We start from the raw sequence: 23,329 nt of genomic DNA, 5'->3' as shown, positions 1-23,329 counted from the left end.
TAGACTTAAACCCCCCCACACAAACACACATCTTTCTCTTGCAGCTTAATTAGTTGCAAATCCTCACTGTCAACTCAGAAACTACACAAGTTAATGACAAAACCTGGCATGCAGTTGAGAAGATAAGGGGAAAGGGGTATCATAACAAGAGACTGCGAACATGAATTCTGACACACAAAAAGCAAGAAGCCTCTCGAGTCCCACATTAGTGGGTGTCCTTTTTGCCAACAGGAGGTACAGGCCAATGATCCACAGCTGTTAAAACAGCAGAAGGAAGATCATTTTTATGCCTTGTGGTTATGGAATAAAGAACAGTTGCAAGCCCACAGAGAGAAAGATAGCTGAACGACTGGAAACCTCTTTCCAAAAAGTTACTGATCCAACCTGATCAGGAAGACAAAGGCACAACTGTGCAAAATTATATGCAGAGAAAAGTAAAACCACACACACCCCTTCCCTTGAAAGGCCCCACAAAACTAGATTAGCAAAACCGAAGAGTATCAAGACACATTCACTCCTGCTGCAATAGTGACTTGAATTGTACTGGACCAACACTGAAACATTCCTCAGCAGCAGAAGTTCCATCTCCCTGGGGCCCCAAGCAAAATTTCTGCTGGGAGGGGAGTGGGCTATCAGCTCCCTGCACAACGAAACTCTTCACCCTCTCCCTGCCAAAAGCTTAAATGCTTTCCTTTTCAGTGGTTTTTACACAGGTGTGTTGAAGTTTGTCCTTGGGCTACTTGCTGCTGAAAGATCTTAGACATTCCCACCAGTCACTGAAAAGATACTAGGACGTCACAAAAAAAAATCCATTTTCATGCCCTAACACCCACTCTCACAGATCTGTCCTGGCACAGGTTGCAGATTTAGAACCAGGCCTCCCAGTTCTTCACAGATAAAGCTGTTGTTTTTTTAAATGGTTTTTTATTGTTGCTTTTCTCAAATTTTTACATACTGCTTTTAAACAAAAGTTCACAAAGTGGTTTACAGAGAAAACTAAAAAAAAACACAACTAAATGGCTCCCTGTCTCATAATCTAAAAATATTAGATTCACAATCTAGGACTCAATATCTAAAAATATGCAGAAGAAAAAAAAAACATTAGCTACACAACTGGTAAAGACACTGTGGTGAGGTGCAGAGGGTCTGTTATCCTTCAAAGCTAAATATAAGAGGAGCACCACTTGAAGACATGCCTCCTTGCCCAGTTAGCAGGGCAGTTAGTTTTGATGTATTTTTAATAGTTATTGTAAACTGGTTGGGTGCCCTTTGAAAGAAGAACAGGGTATAAACAGAATGAATAGATGGATGAACGAATGAACAGATTTTCTTTCCACCTTGCTGACTTATAGGCCCTTCAAGGTGGCTGACAAACATGCAGGTATGCCCCCTTACCCATGAGGGTTCTGATCTGGGGAACCCCCCACCCCGTGGATAACTTAAACCACAGATACTGGCAAATACTGTTCCCCATGGTCCTGGGGGATGCCCTTCCCTCCCCTCGCCTCCAAAGGGACCTCTGAGCTCAGCAAAGGATATCCATCCCCGGCCTCTGCTGAGTTCAGACTGAGCTCTGAGACTAAAAAAAGTGACTTCCCTCCACATTTTGTTTTTGTTTTAAGCCTCAGAGCTCAGTCTGAGCTCCACAGAAGCCAGGGACAGACGTCCTGGCCTCTGCTGAGCTCAGAGGCCCCTCTGGGTGTGAAGGGAGCAGAGGTGAAGGCAGTTGAAATCCTCCCAGGAGGGGCCCTGAAGGTGCTGCCCTTGTCCCTCACTGATGCCAGTAGTAGTCCTGGCTGTCTTGGCCCTGGTAATGGGGCAAACAGCAAACCCTCCCCAAAAGAGTGCCCAACAAAACTGAAACGAAATTACATAGCCTTCTACCCTAAAACTAAGGCTGCTTCGGCTGCACAGACAGCTCCAACCTTGAACTTCCTAGAACAGGCAGCAGTATGAGACACCAACAACAAACTTTGGAGTTTTGTGTTAGCAAAGGACTTGCAATATCAGCATCCCAAGAGTTCTCTTAAAAAGGAGACTAGAACAGGACAGATCTTGACAAAATCCTCTCCACGTTGCACAGACCTGAATCCCAGACTCTCAGTTCCCCGCTTTTCCTCCTATTTCCAATGTTATTCCAGCCCCACAACTTGCGATGGCAGACTCCTCCAGTCCCCCTGTTCCTGGCTTCCCAAAGGCCTCAAAGAAGATGGCAGAGTTAGCATAACCTAGCAGATAAAGGAGAGACCTGTGAACAAGGAAATCTCCCTGTTCTGATCGTATCTTACCAGTTGCAAATGAAAGACTTCCCATGCTTGATTTTTGCCTCTGCCATGAACTCACATTAGGCAAGTTACTCCCTCTCCATAATCTTGCAGGGCTGTTGTCCTTACAACTTCAAGGCAAATCCTGTGAAGCCTTAGCACACTAAGAAAGCACGATACAAATGCCAGGTTTTATTAATACCACAACTGGGTTCCCTTGGGCACACCACTATCTCTCAGCTCTACCCCCACCCACTCAGGGATGACACTACTGGACAGAAAAAAGACACTCTCCCCAAATCAGCATGTCACACAACCACACTGCACACTGGATGCAGAAAATTCATTAAATACAGAGACTGGTTCTCTTAATGGATCTTTTGCATCCTGAAAATCAGGCAGACCTACATTACAGGATTGTTGTTACATGTCATCAGTTTAACATATAAGTGTTTCATAAATGTTAACTAGGGTCCCAAAACAGCTATTCATAGATCAGCCAGCCGTGACAGGATGGCAGCTCAAGTCAGATAATCTCTTAAATGGCGTTTGAATGTTCCAGTTTTTTTCCAGTGATTATGTTCATGTAATATTTCAAACAGTTAATTAATGATTTATTGGACTAGCACCCAGAGGGCTACTTACTGAGAGATTCCTTCAAACGAAGCTTCCCGGGTCACACTTCCACTGTCAGTGTTAACACCCCTCTAGAAAGAAAACAAGGCATGACAATGAGCTCACACACACTGGTTTCCACCTTCGACTAGAAAGAAGCATGATAGAAGCCATCTTCTTCCCAGGGCACAGTCTGCTGGCACCTGCTGCAGCCAGCCTTACAGAAGCTAAATATGTCAACGCCTGGACAAGAGAACCACCGTCCAGGGCAGGGGTCAGCAACCTTTTTCTTAAAAGGGGCTGGATGTTCAGTGATGAGCTGACGGCACCACAGTGATTTACATAATTGGCTAGTTACTGCAAATTCCTAGCCTGCTTTTGTGTTAAAAAAAAATTCACAAAGTCATGTCCAATAAAATAAATTAAGGGTGCAATCCTGAAGCGCCCATGGGCCAACGCAAGTTCCTGGCGCCAGCCCAGGAGGGTCGCAAACATGCCATAAGGCACGTTTGCACCTCTTCAGGAGGCAGCTGGTCACACGCCTCTGCGCCGGCTTCCTCTGTGAGGTTTGTGTCGGCCCGGCTGGGGTGACACAAGGCTCTGAGATGGGCAGGAGGGAGGGAGGAGGGCGGGCGGGGGGCTGCCCTGGGGGTGGGTGGGGAGCGGGAGGCAGGGCTGGGATCCAGCAGTTATGCCAGATCCCAACTCCTGTCCCCAGGGAGATTGGAATGGCCTCAAGCCGCTCTGCTCTCCTCGGACTTGTGCCATCTCGAGGAGACCTATAGAGGAAAAGTTTCCCCTTGCCTCTGGCTGAGCCACGTTGGGCCCCTATCCTGCGCTGGATACAATGCAAGCCTCTTGGCTTGCCTGTTCCAGTACAGGGTAGGATTGCGCCCCAACACAACTACTACAGAATAAGGGTTTCAGTGGTATTAAGAACTTTTTAATTCTGCATTGCATTTTCAGATTAGGATGGGCAGAATGATGGTGGGCTTCCCACTAGCTGCACATTCTACTGTAGCTGCTATTCCTGCTGCCCTTTTTGGTGCCATCTGTGTTTTTACAGTGTACCCCCCTTGGGCCTTTATACCGTCGCATGCTACTGGCTTCACTGAGGATTTTACCATGGTGTGGGTGTCTGTGTGTGCTTGGGGCAATGAGCTGCTGGGTGTTACGACGTGGGTTGTTTAAATATTTTTATATTGTACACTTTGCAGTTTTGTTGATTGCCATTTTATTTGTATAATTTTTACATATTGTATCTCTTTGTATTTGGTGAGCTGCCCTGGGTTCCCACAGGGGAAAAGGTGGGTTATAAATTTGTTAAAGAAAGAAAAGCACCGACAGATATAAAACAGCACTAAAACTGCTGTTAGTGCAGCATTTTAATACAGGTGGAGCCTATTTATCCGCGTTAGTTCCGTGACTCGGCGCGATGAACAAAAAATGCATTGTGCTAAATTTCATAGAGTTACACAAAAACACGGCAGCCTGACACTTCCGGATGGAAGGAAACTAAGGCAGCTGTTATCAATCCCCTCCCCTCCACTCCGTACTCAGCCCTCCCCGTTGCCAGCTGCCCGACTTCTTTCACATGGGCTGCTGATCTTTTAAGAGTCCAGCCCTATGCGTTTCTACTCAGAAGTAAGCCCCATTGTAGTCAATGGGGCTTACTCCCAGAAAAGTGTGGAGAGGATTGTAGGCTAAATCTCATGCTTTGCTTGGTGGGAAGGCTTGCTTGTGTTCGTGATAGCCTGCACCATGGGGGGGGGGGTTTGCTTGTGTTGGTGATTGCCTGCACCATCTCAATGGGGGGGGGGAATTTGGCAAACACTCCCTGGGCTTTTTAAAGCAATCCCCTCTGTTGCTACCACACCTGCCCCTGCGTGAGTGAGAGAGAGAGCACTCCACCTTGCTGCATGTGTTCTGGTTACAGAGATTTTCACCCCCCCCTTCCCCTCTTCGCTGGCTCAGGGGCTCCAGGAGTGTTACTGTTCCTTTGCAAGGGGAACCTCTTCCAGGGCTCCAGGGCTATTTCCCTGCCTGAGCAAGGCAGAGCCTTTTTGCAGTGTTTTGGGCTGCCTGAAAATGGGGCGAGAGGACAGCGCAGGGCAAAGGAGGAAAAGGTGTGTGTGATTTTCGGTTCCCCCACCCCATTAGCATTGAGACAAATATCCGTGTATAAATAGGCTGCACCTGTAGTCCTTTCTATAAAGTCCATTAAAATTAAAAGGGTTTTGTCTAACACCTAAACGATAGCAATGTATGCACCAGGTGAGCCTCCCCGGAGAGAGGACTCACAAGCGGGGATCCACAGTTGAGAAGCCCTCTCCCTGGATGCCACTCACCTCCTAATGTAGCGGCACCCAGAAAAGGGTGTCAAAAAGTGAGATGGGTACATGACTTGGAATGCAATCATTTTTCACTGAATGACTCTTTTATTCAGGCAAGTCATCTTCTGAAACCAGGAAAAGTCTTCTTCCTCATCCTGAGGCAAGATAGAACTCAAAGGGCTGTGATTTCCACAAATGTGGATCCCTCATAGGTTGGCTGGCGGACAAGATACATGCTGCAGAAATCAATCGGTCCTGCACTTTTACTCAACGCTACAGGAGAAAAGCACACCTTTCATTATAAAATCAAATCTAGTCTCTAGGATTTGATGAAATACTCCAGGGAAGCTTATTTTGTGGATCAAAGTACATATTACCCAAAGTACATATTACCCAAGAACACAACATGCCACTTACCAGAGTCAGAAGAACTGAAGGGTTCTTTGAAGCCAAGACACTAGAGATCTGCAAAAACAAAACAATCACTGCTGTTAACAATCATCTACGTTTTCCCACAAGGGGAGGCCTGTGAAAATTCACAGCCCCAAACGCTGGCGATACATCCACAACCCATCAATTCTTATACACTTCTTCATTCATATAGGTCCATCTCACGTCCTGCTCTATGCTGCGCTGTCAGGCCTCCCTTGGAATCCTGCATCCAATTTTGGGCACCACGTTTTGAGAAGGACCCTGATAACTTGGAGCAGGTTTAGAGGTGAGCAAGTAAGGGCCCATTCCTATCCCATTTTCAAGCACCGGTGTAGCCACAATGCTGCCCCAAGATAAGGGAACAAATGTTCCCATACCTTGAGGAGGCCTCTGTGACTGCCTCCCCAACACAAGAAGCAGAGCATACCCCATGGGCACAGCAGCAGCGACACTGGAAAATTGGATAGGATTGGGCCCTAAGTTGGTGAGGGGTCTGGAAACCAAATCCGATGAGGAACAGTTAAAAGAGCTTAGCATATTTAGGCTGGGAAAAAGGCGACAAAGGGGAGACACGCTGGTTATCTTCCAGTATCTGAAGGGCTGTCACAGAGAAGAAGAAAAGGACTTGCTCTCTGTGGCTCCTGGGGGCAGGACTGGAACCAAGGGGTTGGAACTACAGAGAAGTAGATTTAGGGTAGATGCGAGGAAGAATTTCTTGACTTTAAGAATTGCCTAGTACTGCAACAATATACCTTGAGCAGTAGCAGACTCTCCCTTGTTGGCGGCTTCAAGCAGAGGTCCCTTCCAACTTGATGATTCAACCAGCTACAATTACAACAGTACAGTCTCCTCCCTGACTTTTTTTTTCTTACTTCTAACCCTTTGGAGTTGCCATATATGTTCATTAACACTTGAGCAGCTGTTTCAGTGAATTAGAGCAGGGCTCTCCAGATTCTAGCCCACAGGCCGTATCCAGAACCCTGCTCCCCACCCCACCCCCACGTGAACGGTGCTTACCATTCCATGGAGGAGCTTCATGGTTGTGGCGCTGCTCTCCCCTGAGCTGTGCCGAGGCTTCCCTTGTCTGCTCGAAAATCCAGGCACAATGCCTGCTGGGCGACAGATCCCAGAAACAGCAAGCCGGGGCTGAGTTTCGGGGAGAGCCGCACCATGACTACAAGGCTCCCTGGAGGAACGGTAAGCTCAGTTTGCACTGGGGAAGCCTTTCCCGGCGCACAGTGGTCTCTACTTTGGAGACCACTAAATTAGAAGGATCTGATCTCAACCTAGTGAGGCCAGAGTTCCTACAGCCAAATTTGTGGAGACTTCATAGTTTACACCTGCGTTCATCTGAGGTTTCTTTTTAGAGCTTATTGAGTTAATCCAATTTGGAAGATGGCTTGGCAAAGGTACCATTTTTCTGCAAAACGTCACATTCTGGGCTTAAATTTGATGGCACATTTGTCTCTCTGCAGCCGTAGCAAGTGCCCTAACCGATCACTCAAGACTAGCTCTTCAAAAACAGACATATACATTTTTTAGCATATGACAGAGCCTCACACTCCTGCAGATACGCTGACAAGTTTATTATTTAAAAAGAATTCAAGCTGCACACGTTTCATCAAAGCGAATCATTAACCAATCGTAAAACTTTTGATCAAGAAAAGTGGTGTCCCAATTAACTTCAGACAGACATTTTCTTTCGAATCAAAGATCACTTCTAACACAAGTAGAGGCATGTGCCACTTAACAACCATTCACTTAACAACAGGTCGCAGATACAACAGTGGTCACAGCACAATAAAGATGCTCTTAATGAGGAAATCGCATCTCCCAAAGCCTGCAGCAGAGTGTCTGTTTACACAACAGAGAGGCCGTTAATGCAAAGAAGAGGCAATTATCTCCAGTAGCCTGAGCGGCCAGCTAGTGTCTAGCAGGGAGTGTCTGTTTACACAACAAAGGCAATAGAGTGGACTGAATGTTCACTTAATGATCTAATCGCTTAACAACGGGGATTGGAGAACATCTCCCCGTCATAAAGTGGTGCACACCTATACCTATAAGGACTGCAGAGGGCAGGCAATATCTTAGAAGTGACTTTCCCCCTTTTACTCACACAAGAGGGAATGCCTCTAAGACAACGCTGGTTGCCACACCCATCTAAAAACAGAAGGGACACTTTTTGCTTCACAACTATGGCTTTTACACATGTGCAAATAGATCGGATTGATGAACTCATGAAAATGCATAGAATATGAACAGGGCTTCTCCATCTTTCTCCCTCTTCTTTTTTCTAAGTACCCATATCACGAGAGACGACTGCTATGCACAGAGGCAAGCAGCCTTCCCTCTTAGTTGTCCATGCAATGAGGAAGAGACATCTCCAACTGGTATTTGCCCTCCATGCCCAAAATGTGCCTTTCAAAAAAAGGGTTTGGCTGTCCCTCTGTGCACAGCTACCCAGTTTCCAGTGGAGTCAGGCCAAGAACAGTAGTGTCATGACGTTCTTGTGGGAGTAAGGCCTAGTATCACCTGTCATACTGTGAAGGACCACTGGTTGAAAAGAATGGGATTCACTAGGCAATGGTTTCCTTAATTGGGACATAACACTACTCATAACCTGCCCTTTGAGTCAACATTCTCCAGAGTGAAAGAGGCAAAAAAAAAAACAACAGTCTCTCACAAACACAAAGCAGCGTACAAAGCAGCACAATAACCAAACCCTCAGCAGGGCAAGGAGCAGACAGATTGAGTGGCAGCAAAGAATCTCAAAAGAAAATCAATTAGACAGTTTGAACCTCAAATGCCTCCCTATTTAGACAACTCTTTAAGACTTAAGGTTTAAAGGGGTCAAGATCCCAAATTTGGGGCAGCTCAGCAGGCGGGTTCCAGGCTCTATAGGTTGCATTAGAGACAGAGACCATTCAGGGTCTGTAGAACAAAACGCTTCTACATGCTTAAGCCAGCGCTGATGCCAAGCCATTGAGCACCCGGGGAAAGACCTGCACTGAGTCTCTCCCAGTCAGACTGCTGGGTGCCCATGGACAAAGTAGGAATGCCTATGGAAGCCTGCAGCCACTGGGCACTACTACTGGTACAAAAGGCTCACTCAGACTGAGGCTTGATCAATTGGGCCTTCTGATGACCCAATCTGAGCACTCAATTCTTAATACACACACGCATACCCATACTTTAGAAGTATGTGATTTTTGTTACATAAGAAGAGCCCCGCTGGATCAAGTCAAGAGCCCACCTAATCCAGCTTCCTGCTATCTCACAGTGACCCACCAGATGTCTCAGGGAGCACTCAAGATGACAAGATATCCATATCTTGTTGCCATTCCCTTGCATCTGGCATTCAGAGATAGGCTACCTCTAAACCCCAGAGGTTGCACATAGTCATCATGGCTTGTAACCTGTGATGGACATTTCCATCATCAATCTGTCCAATCCCCTTCTCCAGGCATCTAGGCCTTCAGGTGCCATCACCGCATACTGTGGGAGAGAGTTCCACAGATTAATTACTCTGGGTAAAGAATATTTTCCTTGTTTTAACTCTCCTGCCTGTCAGTTTTAGTGGATGCCCGCTGGTTCTGATGTTGTGCGAGAGGAAAAAGAACTTCCCCCTATCCACTCTATCCATCCCATGCATAATAGTGTTTGTCATACATGCATAATAGAGTTCAGCAACTCTTCCAAATTCAGCATGTAGAAAAGGAGCCAAAACCCATGGGGGTCAGGCACCTGTTCACTCAGCACCATCAAAACATGAAATATATATCCAGCCTTGACAATGACCTACAGCTCGCCACAGCAAAACACAGCCCACGTACCTTTCCACTCTGCCTCTCGCTGAAATAGTTTTGAGTAAAGAAACCCACTAAGCATTGCATTTGTTGACAGCACTCTGACAAAGTGTCAATATAGGTGATACCAAGCAACGAGGCTAGCCAGGAATCGCTTGTCACCCCCTTGCAGATAAGAAGTCCTTAACTAGCACTTCTTATTCGATGCATCAAGCCCGATAACAAGCAACTACGATTCCAATCCAGATATGTCAAGCTGCAAAACCTCCTTCCCAGCTACAGCAGAGGGAATGAATAGATTAGCACAAACAGTTTTTCACAGGCATATTTCGCTGCAAGAATCAAACTGCCGTTCAAGTGGAAGCCAAAAGTGAGATTAAAAAAAAATATATATATATATCCCAAACACAGACTGTCATGGGGACAGATGGGGAAGAAAACTGTTTGTTCAGAAATCTTGATGTTTACATTTATCTTTATATGCCAGCTTCCCTCCAAGGATCAGGGCAGTATACAGGGGGCCTCCGTTATCCATGAGTTTGGCATCCCCGGATTTCATCATACGAGAATGCCAAACCCCCAACTCCCAAGCCTCCAAGCACAGCTCCAGTGAGGTCTGGAGGCTTTTCTGAGGCCTGCAGAGGCTGTGCGTGACCACCCATGGCCTCTGCAGGCTTCAGAATTGCCGTATAGGGGAAAAAAAAAAAAAAAAGGAGGGGGAAGGGCTTCCCGGGCTTAAGAATGCCTTACAATGGACAAAAAAAGTCATTTCTGATTTTAGGATAAAACCAGAAGTAGCGGGTTTTCTGCTGAAACAGCCATTCTGAAGCCAGCAGAGGCAATGGGCATCATGTACAGAGGGTCTCAGAAGGGCTTCTGGATCGTGCTCTGGTTGGGTTTGGAGCGCCTGAAATCTGTGGATTTCAACATCTGCAGAGTTCCTTATCCATGGAGATTCCTGTAACCCAGTGAGTTTCATGGTAGAGTGGGGATCTGGGTTCCCTTCTCAGAGTTCAAAACTCAAACCATTTCATCGCGCTGGCCTATATTCATATACTGCTGCAGAGAGTCTGTACAGCTCTGTATTTACAATTCTTACAGTTTTGATTTTCTTACAGTTTCAATTCTTACAGTTTTGAGCCCACTCAGTAGGCTCACAAGGGAAGAAAGAGTTTGAAATTTTGTGATTCCAAATCTTGGGTCCAGAGCAAACATGCAAAAACCCACATGGAAATCAGCATTTTCCCTGGATTAACAAGCATTTGGCTGCAAAACCCATATGGTTTTCCTCATCTGGGAGTTCCCCCACCCTGCCCCATGGAATAGGCCAAGTACCGTTTTATCACTTCACCTTTTTCCTGCACCCAAGAGCATATCAGACTGTACCACATGCATGATTCCCAAAGGTTTGATTTGGACTAGCAAGAAACAGCGCAGGGACTCGCCAACAAGCCCAAGAAAGGCAGCACTAGGAGAAAGAGCCTTTTCTGTTCTTTTCCTTCTCAGTCTGAAGTTCTAACAGCTAGCTAAGAAACTGCAGTCCTAAAGTCATTCTTGCAACAGACTGGCAAAGACAGGACCACTCACCTCATCTGTGTAGCGGACTTCGGTGACAGCGTACTTCTGCTTGAAGTGTTCAGGGGGGTGGATCCTTTAAAAGACACACAGAAAACACATGATTGGAGTGAGCCATTTTGCAATGTAAGAGGACAGCAATCCTATATTATTACATTAAGATTGCCATTTTTCAAACTACCATTTTACAAGGAAGATCCAATACAAGATGGAAAGAGAGCAGTTTTCAATTTATTGGCAGGGCCTTCCTGGAGCCTCAGAATGCATGCCAAATGTGTCTGCCCCCTCCCCACCCACTTGGTGATGTGCCAGCCTCTGCCCCTCCTACCCTCTACTGGAAGGGGAACAGGCAGGGGCAATATGACCAAGAACATCACCTGATGCTTCTTCTGAAAGTCCAGCATTTCTGGGTTTGACAACAGTATGCAAGGAAGATGTTTAGGAGGGAAATGATCTTGAGCAAGCAAGAAGCCGATCATCGTGGCTTACACTGTCAGCAGTTAGGAGGTGACGGGAGACTCGAGGGAAAGGCACCCCAAGTCTGCCATCCCCTCAATCCATCCCTCTTGCAATCAGCTGCTGATGTAAGTGGTCTCCTGGATGGGCTGGCAGTGGGGAGATGGAGTGGAAGAGGATGTACAGAGAAAAGGAGAGTGGTGAGCAATTTGCAACAGGTAGAAAAATCAACCCAAAGTAATATTTCTCTTCAATTTCCAAGGATTTCGGAGATATTTTCCTGAGTGACAGAAGTCCTGAAAGTTACCATGGTTTCAGAATTTTACTAATGTGCACTCTGGCTCATAGGGACATTTTCCCAAGATAATTTAGCACTAGAAAGTTGAAAGGAGAAGTCTCCAAATTACATCATCTGAGCACGCTAGCTCCTTCCTAAGACTATATTATTCTAATGCGTAGATGTGGAAAGGGGCTAGATTCAGAAAGAATGTGAAAGCACATGCTTTGTGTTCTGTCCGAATGCAAACCCTCTCACAAATCATGGTTTATTTGGGACACCAGCTTCTGAAACCACATTTTGAAGCTAGCCTGAAGCCAGAGTTAATGCAAACGGCAGCTTGCCCAAATTCCCAAAATTCACATTCCCAGATGTCAATGCCCAAATTCACACAGACCGCTGTCCAGCCAACCAACAGAAGTCACCATGGAGATAAGACTGAACTTATAAAGCTAAGGTGGCAATCCTAACCACACTTTCCTGAGAGTAAGCCCCATTGAACAAAATAGGTCTTACTTATGAGTAGACCTGGTTAGGATTGTGCCCTAACTCCTGAGCAGACAGGACAAAAAGAAAAAAAAGGTAGGCAAGTCACCCTTAACCAAAGTTTGCCTCATGTGCATGTGGGAGGTGAAATATGCATGAGTTCTCAGCTACATTTAACACAAAAGCATCATTTCACATTGTGTGCAAACCCAGCTTATACTTTTATGCCACAAGGTAAGAAAATGAACATGTCAAGCGAGAAACTACAGTAATATTTTTACACGGGTTTTTCATATACACAACCTAAAATCAAGCCACATGTCATTACTCGCCCAATTCTGCTACTTTTGGCTCTTTGGGAAGAAATTCTGAGAGCACCCCCATATGATAGCTGTCATCTCCCATAGGGCAGCTGGGGGATGGAAGGAATTTTATTCAAGAACACGGTGCAGGGGGAAAGGGATTAATCTTTGCAGAAACAAAAATGAGAATTCCTCGAGGTCCTCCCTTCTATTTACAGGATCAACTTGCAAGAAAAATCAGTCGTGTTGAAAGAGAAAGCTTGATGGATTCCCAGCACCCCACAGGAAATGGGTAGAAGAGCAAAGAACTGTAGATCAGCCATCCAGAGTTCTTTGATGGTTTCTACTGCTCACAGATCATTAAAAAAGAGCCCCAAATTCATTTCTGGCATCCCATTTCACGGACTTGCACTAAGCGTCACTCATGGCTTCATGCTGTTAATTATTCCTCTATTTAAAATTTTTGCTATCTCCCCATCCCTTTCTTCCATCTCATTTGGTGCTCATTAAAAACTCAGTTATAAGCCCAGCTTTATTTTTATTTTATTTTTTAAAGACTCTGCTTGGAAGACTGTAAATACTCGTAAAGCAATAAAAGCGTACTTACAGCTCTTGCCTGCAGGCTCCCTGACGCTGCAAATCACCACTCGGAAATCATCATTTACATCTTGCTGCAAAAGTTTGAAAACTGCAGCAATGAGAACCAAATCAATTTTTTTCATACTACCACAAAACAAGCTTTATGCCAACATTTCCAAGCTTCTGACAACTGATGCACTCTATTCATAATTCACTATTCCAAGCCCTGCTACCAAAAAAAAGGATTGTCTTGTGCAGAGTGCAAGGCAAAGAATTCCCCAGTCTCAAGTCTTCCCCAATCTACCTCTTTTTCTTGCACAAACCATAGAGCTGGGTATGCTTCCCAATTGGTAGCACTCAGGCAGAGATGCACCAGGCAGCCTTCACAGAGCACAAACATAGGGAGGGACTGAATGAACCAAGTATCAGCTCATCCACAAGACATTTGGAGTGGACCAAGGTGGGCAGCCCCTATCAACTCTCATCCCCAGTCCTTGGATTGATAAAGGGGGACACAGTAGGAAAAGAAAGCACGAAGGAGAGGAAACTGAAGGACTGAAGTGTCCATCCACCCCTTCTTTTTCCAAACCATGGAATGGGAGGAGGAGAAGAAAGATCAACACTGAGTAAGGGAGGGGGAAACTTTTGACACAGCACCTCTGATGCCAGAAGGACCTGGGCCACCTCTGAATGGACCAATCACACTGGACGCAGGGACACAACAGAATTACTGTGTCTCAGCAGAGACTGGCTGCAGGAACACCACATTAAGGTAGTATATCATCCAGAGATGCAGTGGGGAGCCTCCTCTGCCAGCGGATCTGACCTCATGGGAACCTTCAACTGACAAACTACAGTATAGTAATTTCTCACTTAACACCAACTTTTCTCAGGGCACACAGTTCAACTTTTTTTCTTCATGTCCGTCAACAAAGAGACTTTGCACTGGTCCTCCCTGGCCTCGGAACAGGAGAGGACTTGCTATCATTCACCTCCTCTTCCATTTTCTGGGCTGCAGCCCTAATTGGACCGACAGCCTCAACTGAGGCTTCTCCTCCTCAGCCTTCCCCCTTTATCCTTGCATAGCAGGGCACATACGTATTGGAAGCATTCTCCGGCACCAACTCCATCAGTGTTAGCTCAGACAGGATGCCATCTTGGCTGCAGCAGTGTCTGGGGTCAGAGTTAGCAGCCTCAGGGCGCAATCCTAACCCCTGACATAAGCACTGACATAAGGGTAATGCAGCTCTGAGGTAAGGGAACAAACATTCCCTTACTTTGAGGAGGCCTCTGTGAGTGACACCCAACTGCAGGATGCAGCACATGTCCCATTGGTACCGCTATGCCAGTGCTGGAAAGCACTGACATAAGGGGTTAGGATTGCGCCCTCAGGGAGCGGCCTGCTGGGTGAGCCCATGGCTAGGTATATGCTGGGGGGGGGGGCTGGAAGGCCTCAGTTGGGCAGGGCATGGACCATTGGACAGTTGAGCAAAGCACACCTGCCCATGCTGTAAGTATCTGCAGAAGTCTTCCTGTCCTGAGGCAAGTACTGTACCTTGTACCGTACCTTGTACTGTACAGAGCCTTCCCATCCTCCTGGGAGGAGGCAGCACAGGACCCACAGGGAGAGTGGAACGAGGAAGGGAAGAGGGACTAGCCCAGGCTATGAGAATATAAGGAGTTGGTAAGGGCTGAGAAAAGGCTGGCTGAGGAATGGAGGCTGACTGAAAGAGAAGCTCCAGAGCCCTGGGAGGCTGGAGAAAGCCCCAATTCTGAGGATTACGGTGCTGTCATCCCCCTCCCTGCCTCTGCTCTGAGAATTAGGGAGAAGAAGAGGGAGACAAGCCAAGTGGGAAGCCCTACATAGCCACCTGGGCCTATACCTGCAGGGACCTCAGCGCCAGGCAGGAGCTCCCCTTCTCAGGACCTCAGGCAGGCAGCAGACTTGGTGGTCACCATGCCCTCTCTCCTTGCCAACTGGTGCCCCCACTTCAAAAACCCCTTGACAACAGTCCCCTATAGAGGAGCCATGACACACTTCACCTCCTTCACAAATTTGTCTGTGTCCTTAGAGTCACCAACCACATCTCTATCTTGTGGCAACAAGTTCCATAAAGTGAATTGTGCACTATACAAGATACTTGGTATGCATCCACAACAAGGCAAACTTCAACCCTCTTGACATGAGTGCTTAAGGACCAGCACTTGCCTGGAACACAAGCTGAGCATCAGACAGCATTCAGACTGCGAAAGCACTTACGATGATTTACAGCTACCAAAAGTTGAGGCAAAATGTAGTGAGAAAGCCTGTTTCAGGAGCTCTCCTTCCAACACAAGCAATCGAATTCTAATTACATTTTTTTGAATTTCATTTCTGACATTATGGGTTCTCCTCCCCTTCAAAAAAGACTAAGCATATAAAGTTGAAGAGCAGCTTGTTCTTTTAAATTCTAATTACAAAAAGAAAAGTCATTTAAATGTCATCTCGTCAGCCAAAGACAATGGAACGCTCCATTCTCAAGCAGGCAACTGTAAAACATACTAAATACAAACCAGTTACTGAAACACTAAAATGGGAAGAGAGTCTGAAATAAATCATTATCCAGGCTCATTTGTTTAGGTTATCAATAATCCTTAATTAAATCTATCCCTTTAGCACTTTGGCAAAACACAGAGCAGTTTCTATTCTAAAGGATATGCACTACCCTTAACAAGAAAAAGCAATAACCAGTTCACATTGGAAATCATTTAAAGGGAGGACAGATCTAAAGAGAATGGGGGGGGGCAGTAACAGTGAGGTAGCTGGAATGAGAGTGGGACTATATGCCTAAGCACATGCTAAACAGTTCTGAAGCTTTGCATCCAGGCAATCTACATTTTGTGCCAGAGAAGCTGAATTCTGCATCCTGAATAAATCACAGAAGTTGGGCAACTTGCAACATTTCTTCTGCATAAAAGGACACACAATTTATTCTGTATGCACTAGCCAGGGGTTGAGTTTTTGCTCTCAGGGTTGGCATCCAGGGAAGCCCAAGTCGGTTTCTGGCAGAGAGCTCACCCAGCCCAGCCAACCCCTGATTCTTCAAGCATGAGCCTGATATGTCACCAGAAGATGAGTAACGAGGGACACAAGGAGACCAAGGTAGGGCTTTGTCTCAGGCAAAACAACAACCTGACATTATTGCCATTTGCCCCCAGTCACTAAAAATATATTTCAGCAAATGCTCCAACTTCAAAAATTGGGACCGGAAGTGCCCACACACCAACACGTTAAAACAGTGCTCTCCAAATCCTAGCCCATGGGCCAGATCTGGGATCTGGAAAAAGTCCTCCCCCCCCCCACCCGTGAGTGGCACTTACCATTCTGCCACATCCCCATGTTTCTTTCAAGCTGATCTGGGCACAGGGACACTCTGGGCAGTCGTGTCTGCCCCAGACATCCTGCTGCACAGCTTTCTGGGACATTGGGCAATAGATGCGACTACCCAGCGAATCCCCATGCCCACATCAGCTTGAAAGAAACACAGTGGGAAAGTAAGTGGGACAGGGACAGGGAGGACCTTTACGGGACACAGTGGTCTCCAGTTTGGAGAATGCTGCCTTTAGAAAAAAAAAAATCACACTAAAAGCCAAGATTCCCAGAAATTAATAGCGTACCTACGTTCACATTCTGTGCCTTTGCCAAGATCCAGAGCAACTGCAGCACAACATAAGACAGAATTATCAAGCAGTGCTTGGGCAAAGATTCAGTTCCTTAAAGACTGCTTTTAACAAGTAAACAATGCAGAAGGTATTCACAATGGATACCAAGCAGCATCCTACACCCATACAAGTTGCATACATGCAAATGGAAGATTTGCGCCATGTGGCTTAGTACACTGAGTTGAAGATTCCATGTGCAGTCCACATGCATCCTATTGGTCACTCTCACCAAACAAGGACACGCTGAAAGGTTGCGAGTGGGAAAAACTTGAGAAAGACACTGTCCGTTAAGTCAGACTGAAGTACCCGCTTAATGGGCTCCCTGGAGAAAGCGAAAGACTAAATTAGCACGCTGTCATGGGGGCTGAGAAACAAAAGCCTTTCCTGACAGCCTGGCCACCTGCATGCGCCTAATGAACGTGTCAAAAAGGCCCAATTGCAGGAGTCGCCTCCAATCTTGATTTGTTAAAGGCCACCTCTGGGTACGGCTGCCATTGTCACACACCCGCGACAGCTTAAATACAATGAACGGAGATCAAGTGGCAGCTGACTTCAAAGCTAAGGCGGCATGCGAGTGGCAGAGAGCTGGGCAAAAGGCACTGCGTGCCTGCACTCAATGAAGAGTAGACCCACAGGTTTTACTGACGGTACATCAGCTTAGCGATTTAAGCCTTCCATGCATTAGCAAAAAGATGCAGCTACAAGCAGTGCTTTGCTTTAAATAAGATTGAACATGACTCAAAAAAAAGGCAGGCATAATATGCACATAGGAATGCCTGTGCAATAAAAACCTACAAGGATCAAGTCACTATTCTTTTTTTTTTAATTGTTAGCAAGTCTGATGAAAAGGTTCTGCTCTGATTAAAGGTTTTCTGCCTTTCCCCACACATATGACAGACTGCATACATTTAAGCAGGTGGTTGAGCTGCAGGAGGCTCCTGCCACACAAGCCACAGTAGACTCAACGCAAGTCATAGCAGAACATGCAGACATGCAAAAGCCACAAAACCCTCAGCCTCCAAAATCAGATGGGGAAATCCTAAATGCATGCGGCATATGTGCCATTTGTAAACACTTCTGTCACTTGATAATCACAAATTATGTCCTTTGGAAGTCAACTGGGGGGGGAGGGGTGGAAGTGGAGAAGATAAGTGCATACGAAAAAGAACTATCAGAGATCCGTGCTGAGAGCCAATGAAAGGGGTTCTAGCGGTTTGGAGTTGGGCCTGGAAAATGTAGGCTCAAATCCCCGCTCAGCCACGAAGCTTCCTGGGTGGGTGATCTTGGGTCAGTTACTCTCTCTCAGTCTCACAACAAGGTTGATGTAAGGATCAAAGGAGCAACCTTTATAGCACCCTGAGCTCCTTGGAAGAAGGGTGGTATAAAAATGCAAAAAATAAGTTTCATTAATGTAGTGCTGTGATTGCTTTAGCTGGATGTACCTCTCCTCAAGGCTGGCCTATCCACGGGGCCAACTTAGGTGGCTGCCTCAGGGAGCAGGCTGGCTGGGCTGCCCACTCCCACTCACTCCCACTGCTGTTTTCCCCACTGCCTGGACTGGTAAAAGGAAGAGGAGAGGAGGGAGACGTGTGAGGGATAGAAGAGTGGTGGGACTGGAGTGCCCAATGCTCTAGACCACCATTCTCCTCTCCAGCACACTTCCTTTTCTGCTCCACCCCCTCTTCCTTCAAACAAGGTTGGCAAATCACCAGACAGCATTTGGCACACCATCTCAGGTGCCAGGAAGTGTTAGGGCAACCCTGACTCACTGCTTGCTGTTTCACATTTGGGATGCAGCAGCAGCAGCAAAGGAAAGGCTGGCCTTGCTTTGTGCAAGGCCCTTTATAGGCCTTGAGCTATTGCAAGACCTTCATTCATTCATATAAGTTCCATCTCTAATATATTCATTTATGTAAATTTATTCAAATTTGAAATGTAAATTAATTCCTTTCCCAGCCCCCGACACAGTGACAGAGAGATGATGTGGCCCTCCTGTCAAAAAGTTTGGACACCCCTGCTTTAGGAGAAACCAAGAATCTGCTGCACCCTACTTATATGGGAGTAAAGCAAGCTTAACCCCTGCTAACTAGGCAAAGAGGCACCTTTTAAAGTGGTGTCTTCTTATATTCGGCAAGGGGAGAGCAGCTGTCCCGTCTTCACCTCAGCATGGCATCTTTTCCACAGGTTACTACTGGTGTGCTTTTTTTTAAAGATTGTGAATCCTTTGAGGACAGAGAATCCTTTATTGATTACTATGTAAATCATAGTAAATTTTACTATATATGAACCCAGTGGGTCTTACTTCCAAGTAGCCACACACAGGTTTGTGTTAGGCTATTGAAAAGTTCTAACTGATTAATCTAGGCCAGGGATTTTCAACCTCTCTCATCTCACCGTACACAAACAAGGCTCTAAAATTATCAGGGCACAGCATCAGTTTTGAAACAACTGAGGGCCCAATCCTATCCAACTTTCCAGCTCTGGTGTAACCACAATGCAGTCCTGTGGTAAGGGAACAAATGTTCACATACCTTCATAAGGCCCCAGTGACTGCCCCTCCACCACAGGATGCAGTGCACATCCCGCTGGCATGACTGCACCAGCACTGGAAAATTGGATAGGATTAGGCCCTGAGAAGGCACACCACAGTTGGCCGGGAGCTCACAATCCCCAATGGCCCTGCTGATAAATGACCCCCCCCCCAAATTCCAGTGGCACACCTGCAGATCTGTGCACACCTGCGGCACACTGGTTGAAAATCTCTAATCTAATATTCCCAATGTTTGCAGGGAGAGCTGGGCTTTGTCTGTTCTTGTCAGGTCTATGTTCTGGATAAGGCAGAAACACAGCCAACAAGGTGGTTCAGGAACAGGTGCAGATTGCTGGAGTCAGCAGGATCAGCAAACACCTGTGACTGCCTCACCCTGGGTGTGGCTTAGCCTGCACTGATTGGCCACTCCAACTACTTAATGTTTGGTCTGTTGAGCTTCCAGTGCAGCAGTAGGAGACTACTGAACTGCTGCCAGTAACTTGGGAGGCTGGATGTGAGTATATACATGTTGTTACTGACCATGGAATGAACTTTGACTGTGTATCTTGGAAAACGGATTTGGATTTGTTGTTGATGGACTGACTGCTCATTGTGCTGACTAGGACTGTTTACTGATTACTCTACCTGTGATAACCCTTGCTCTGAAATATAACCACTGCATGCAAAGAACTCTGCTGGTGTATGCTGCAACTAAGCAGACAAAGGGTTGCAACTAAACAGTTCTCAATGTTTTCACACACAGCCAGTGGAACACACACACAGCTTTAAAAAAAAAAGAATCCAAACCCCATGCACTCGAGAAAACTCCTCCTCAGTTTCATAATTTTCAAAGCGTAGAAAACTTTCAAGGAAATGGGAAAGGGACATGCAATGGCAACCCACTTGAGCCAAGCAGGAAGCTGTCAACAAGGCATGAGAAATTGGAGCAAGGCAAAAGGGACACTACTGCTGTCAACACACACTCCATTTCTCGTTACGGTAACATCAGATGCACAGATGGCAAAGTGTTAACTAAACAAGAGGGTGTCAAGCGAGGCTAGGAAGAACAACATGGGAGACTTTAGTAGGCACTAACAGATGTTTCTGACACTGCCAAATTTATTTTTTTTTAGAAAGAGAGACACACCAAACACACACTTCCATGTACAGCTTTGTAAAACGTTCCAGGCAAGAGAGAAAAAGGGAGCAAGATGACGCCAGCCCCACCAAATTGGGCTGTACGTGACCTGCCAATTCTCACTGTGAGATATTGATTATGAGCCTCTCCCTGCACAAACAGGTAGCGGGTGCCTTCTGCAAAGGTCACTGGGTACCAAGCAGAGGCGGCTGGTGGCAAAAAATCGGATATAAAGCTTCAGATGGATTTCTTGCCTGGGCCAGGGGCAGGAAAATGGAGCACTGCGTGGGGCAGCTGCCATAGTGGCAAGCCTTGTTCCAGGTAATAAGCTTTGAATCTTTAGACAGGCACAGATGGTGCACCTGTCCCCATCCCCCCCACAGTGAAATATGAGACTCGGCAATACAGTTGAAATCCAATTATAGGTTTATTGCTCTGCATCACAAAATAGCATGAAAGCAACAGCCAAGCAAAGTTAAAGGAGGAATTCTAGGTAGTTAACACATTTCTCTGCCACCTAGGCCAAAAATATTATAGGAGGTACATTATTATTATTATTATTATTAACAGTATTTATATACCGCTTTTCAACTAAAAGTTTACAAAGCGGTTTACAGAGAAAAATCAAATAACTAAATGGCTCCCTGTCCCAAAAGGGGTGACAATCTAAAAAGATGCCAAGGAATACCAGCAGACGGCCACTAGAACAGACAGTGCTGGGGTGAGGTGGGCCAGTTACTCTCCCCCTGCTATAAAAAGGAGCACCCACTTGAAAAAGTGCCTCTTACCCAATTAGCAGGGGTACATCACTCCTGCCTCAGCATGGTCCCATGGAGGGAGGGAGAGCAAACTTCTGTTGCCCTAAGTTCGAATCTCCACCTCCGCCCCAGTGGCACACAGCCTCTGCTGTGCTAATTCTTGTGCAGCCTCAGTTTCACCACCACAGCAGTCTACCTTGCAGGGCTGTTCTGAGGACAGGTGCTATGAAGATGGGAAAAGCACCTTGTACATGTAACACTGCACAGTGTGGAAGCACAACCTGTACGCTGGTCTTTATCCCGTGACTGTCCTTGGGTTTTAGATTTCTGAAGATGCCAGGACCTGGTTCAGACACTCAGTAGCTCCAACGTAGCTGTAGGAAGAACAAGAGCAGCATTTTTCCACCACTGTGCCGCGGCACACTGGTATGCCACAAATGGTCCGCAAGTGTGCCGCAGAAGTTTGGGGGAGGATCATTTAGTAGTAGAGCTATTGGGGATGTGCGCCAAGTCGTCCCCATCCCCCCTGCTGGCAGTGCAATGCGCTTGTCAATTTTCGAACAACTGATGGTGTATCTTGACATGGTTTGCACCTTGTCAGTGTGCTGTGAAATGAAGAAGGTTAAAATCGCTGGCTGCAGTCTCCAAATCTCAGAATCTAACCTGAAGCTTGTGTGTGAGGGTATGTCCTCCTCATTAGCATTTCCAGGAAAGAACAAAAATATTGTGGGGGGGATGAAGAAAGAATGTTCTAATTGATGATTTTGCAGTTTGCCCCTGTGTCCCCCCCCCCACTCAATGTCCATCAGGTTCCTTCCCTGAGTGACTGGACCTCATCTCCATCCTCGTGACCTTCAATACCCTGGACCAGCCAGGCATGAACCTCTACATCTCAGGGTTCAAGTCTCGGGAATCCTGGCAACCCTAGTTTGCTTATTAGACATTGGAAAATCCATGCTACAACACAATTTCATTGCGATGCCATCGCTTTATGCCAGCCGACATCTTGGTAGAAATGCAAACGCACTTCTCAAAGTCTTTATGTAAACCCAATCGCTCACAGCAGAACAAAAGCAGAAAGCTTATGCCCACACTGGACCACATCAGCTGCCTGCAGGAGGACCCTAAAGGTTTGTAAAAAAGTTTGGAAAGAGGAGACACTCCAGCATGAAAGGATTCGTTCCTTGCCTGTTTTTCGGCAAAAAAAAAATTCAAACATCAGACTTGTGGCAACAGGTTCGCCCACTTCCTATCCTTCTTAGTCTGTGCTTGAGCCAGAAGCCACATGAACCAACCCCTGTGACATACCAGACACCTGCCAAAGTGAAAAGTTAGGAGGCACAAAGTCGCACCCTCCCTAAGAGAAAAACCCGCAGTAAGATGAGTCCTGTGCAGATAGTGGCTCGCTCCAGGAGATTCCAAGCCAGAGATACTTCCCTGCAAGGCAATTAAGTTATTTTGCCATATGTGGCATACAAGACCAGCTGCTGTACAGTATGTTTTGCTTCAGAAAATAACTTTAATCAATACAGTGGCTCGTTCTGTCAGTTACAATTAAGGCAAGGTAAGTGGCAGATGCAGCATTAATTAACAAAAATGGAGCTACAAGCGCTGGGAAGCAGAGATGCAGGCTTCAGCCTTCCAAATCAGGCATTCATGTGTCCAGTCCTCTACTGCTTAGAAGCAACTGTGGCCAGCAATGGTGCCTCAGTCCATTCCAGAAACAAAGACAAATGTCTTAGTTGTTTCTAAAGGAGTGATGGACAAGGTACGTGGAAGGGAGGAGGGGCATGTACGGCACACACAGGGTGGGTCCTCCCTGATGAAATTAAGAGGCACCCTATTGAAGCTCACACTGCTCTGTGCATCAGGGCAACCTAATGCATTTTATTTATTTATTTTGTAAGCTTCTCGCTTGCCCTTTAAATACAGTAATAAAAATAATTAATAAAAACAGAACAAAGCCCAATGAGTCACATAATTTGGTTTTGCAATTTTACGCTTTTGCATTTATATTTCACCTCCAGTCTTGGTAACTAACAAAAGCGAGGAATATCTAAAGCACATGGGAAAAAA

The 23,329-nt window shown here is 46.2% G+C and overlaps 1 protein-coding gene across 1 annotated transcript in view; it reads right to left on the bottom strand.

Annotated features, from left to right (window-relative positions):
- PEPD (peptidase D) overlaps positions 1–23,329 on the bottom strand; it is a 183,662-nt gene that overhangs the window by 134,231 nt on the left and 26,102 nt on the right. The window contains exons 4-6 of the mRNA XM_066637314.1: positions 11,038–11,101; positions 5,630–5,677; positions 2,910–2,971 (exon numbers count right to left, since the gene is read on the bottom strand). Coding sequence (XP_066493411.1) covers positions 2,910–2,971; positions 5,630–5,677; positions 11,038–11,101 — 174 coding nt within the window. The remainder of the gene's footprint in view (positions 1–2,909; positions 2,972–5,629; positions 5,678–11,037; positions 11,102–23,329) is intronic.

This window comes from Tiliqua scincoides, chromosome 9 (assembly GCF_035046505.1).
Source record: "Tiliqua scincoides isolate rTilSci1 chromosome 9, rTilSci1.hap2, whole genome shotgun sequence".
Lineage (NCBI taxonomy): Eukaryota > Metazoa > Chordata > Lepidosauria > Squamata > Scincidae > Tiliqua > Tiliqua scincoides.
Note: the sequence above shows the minus strand (reverse complement) of the source record. Positions and strands in the feature narration are given on the sequence as shown.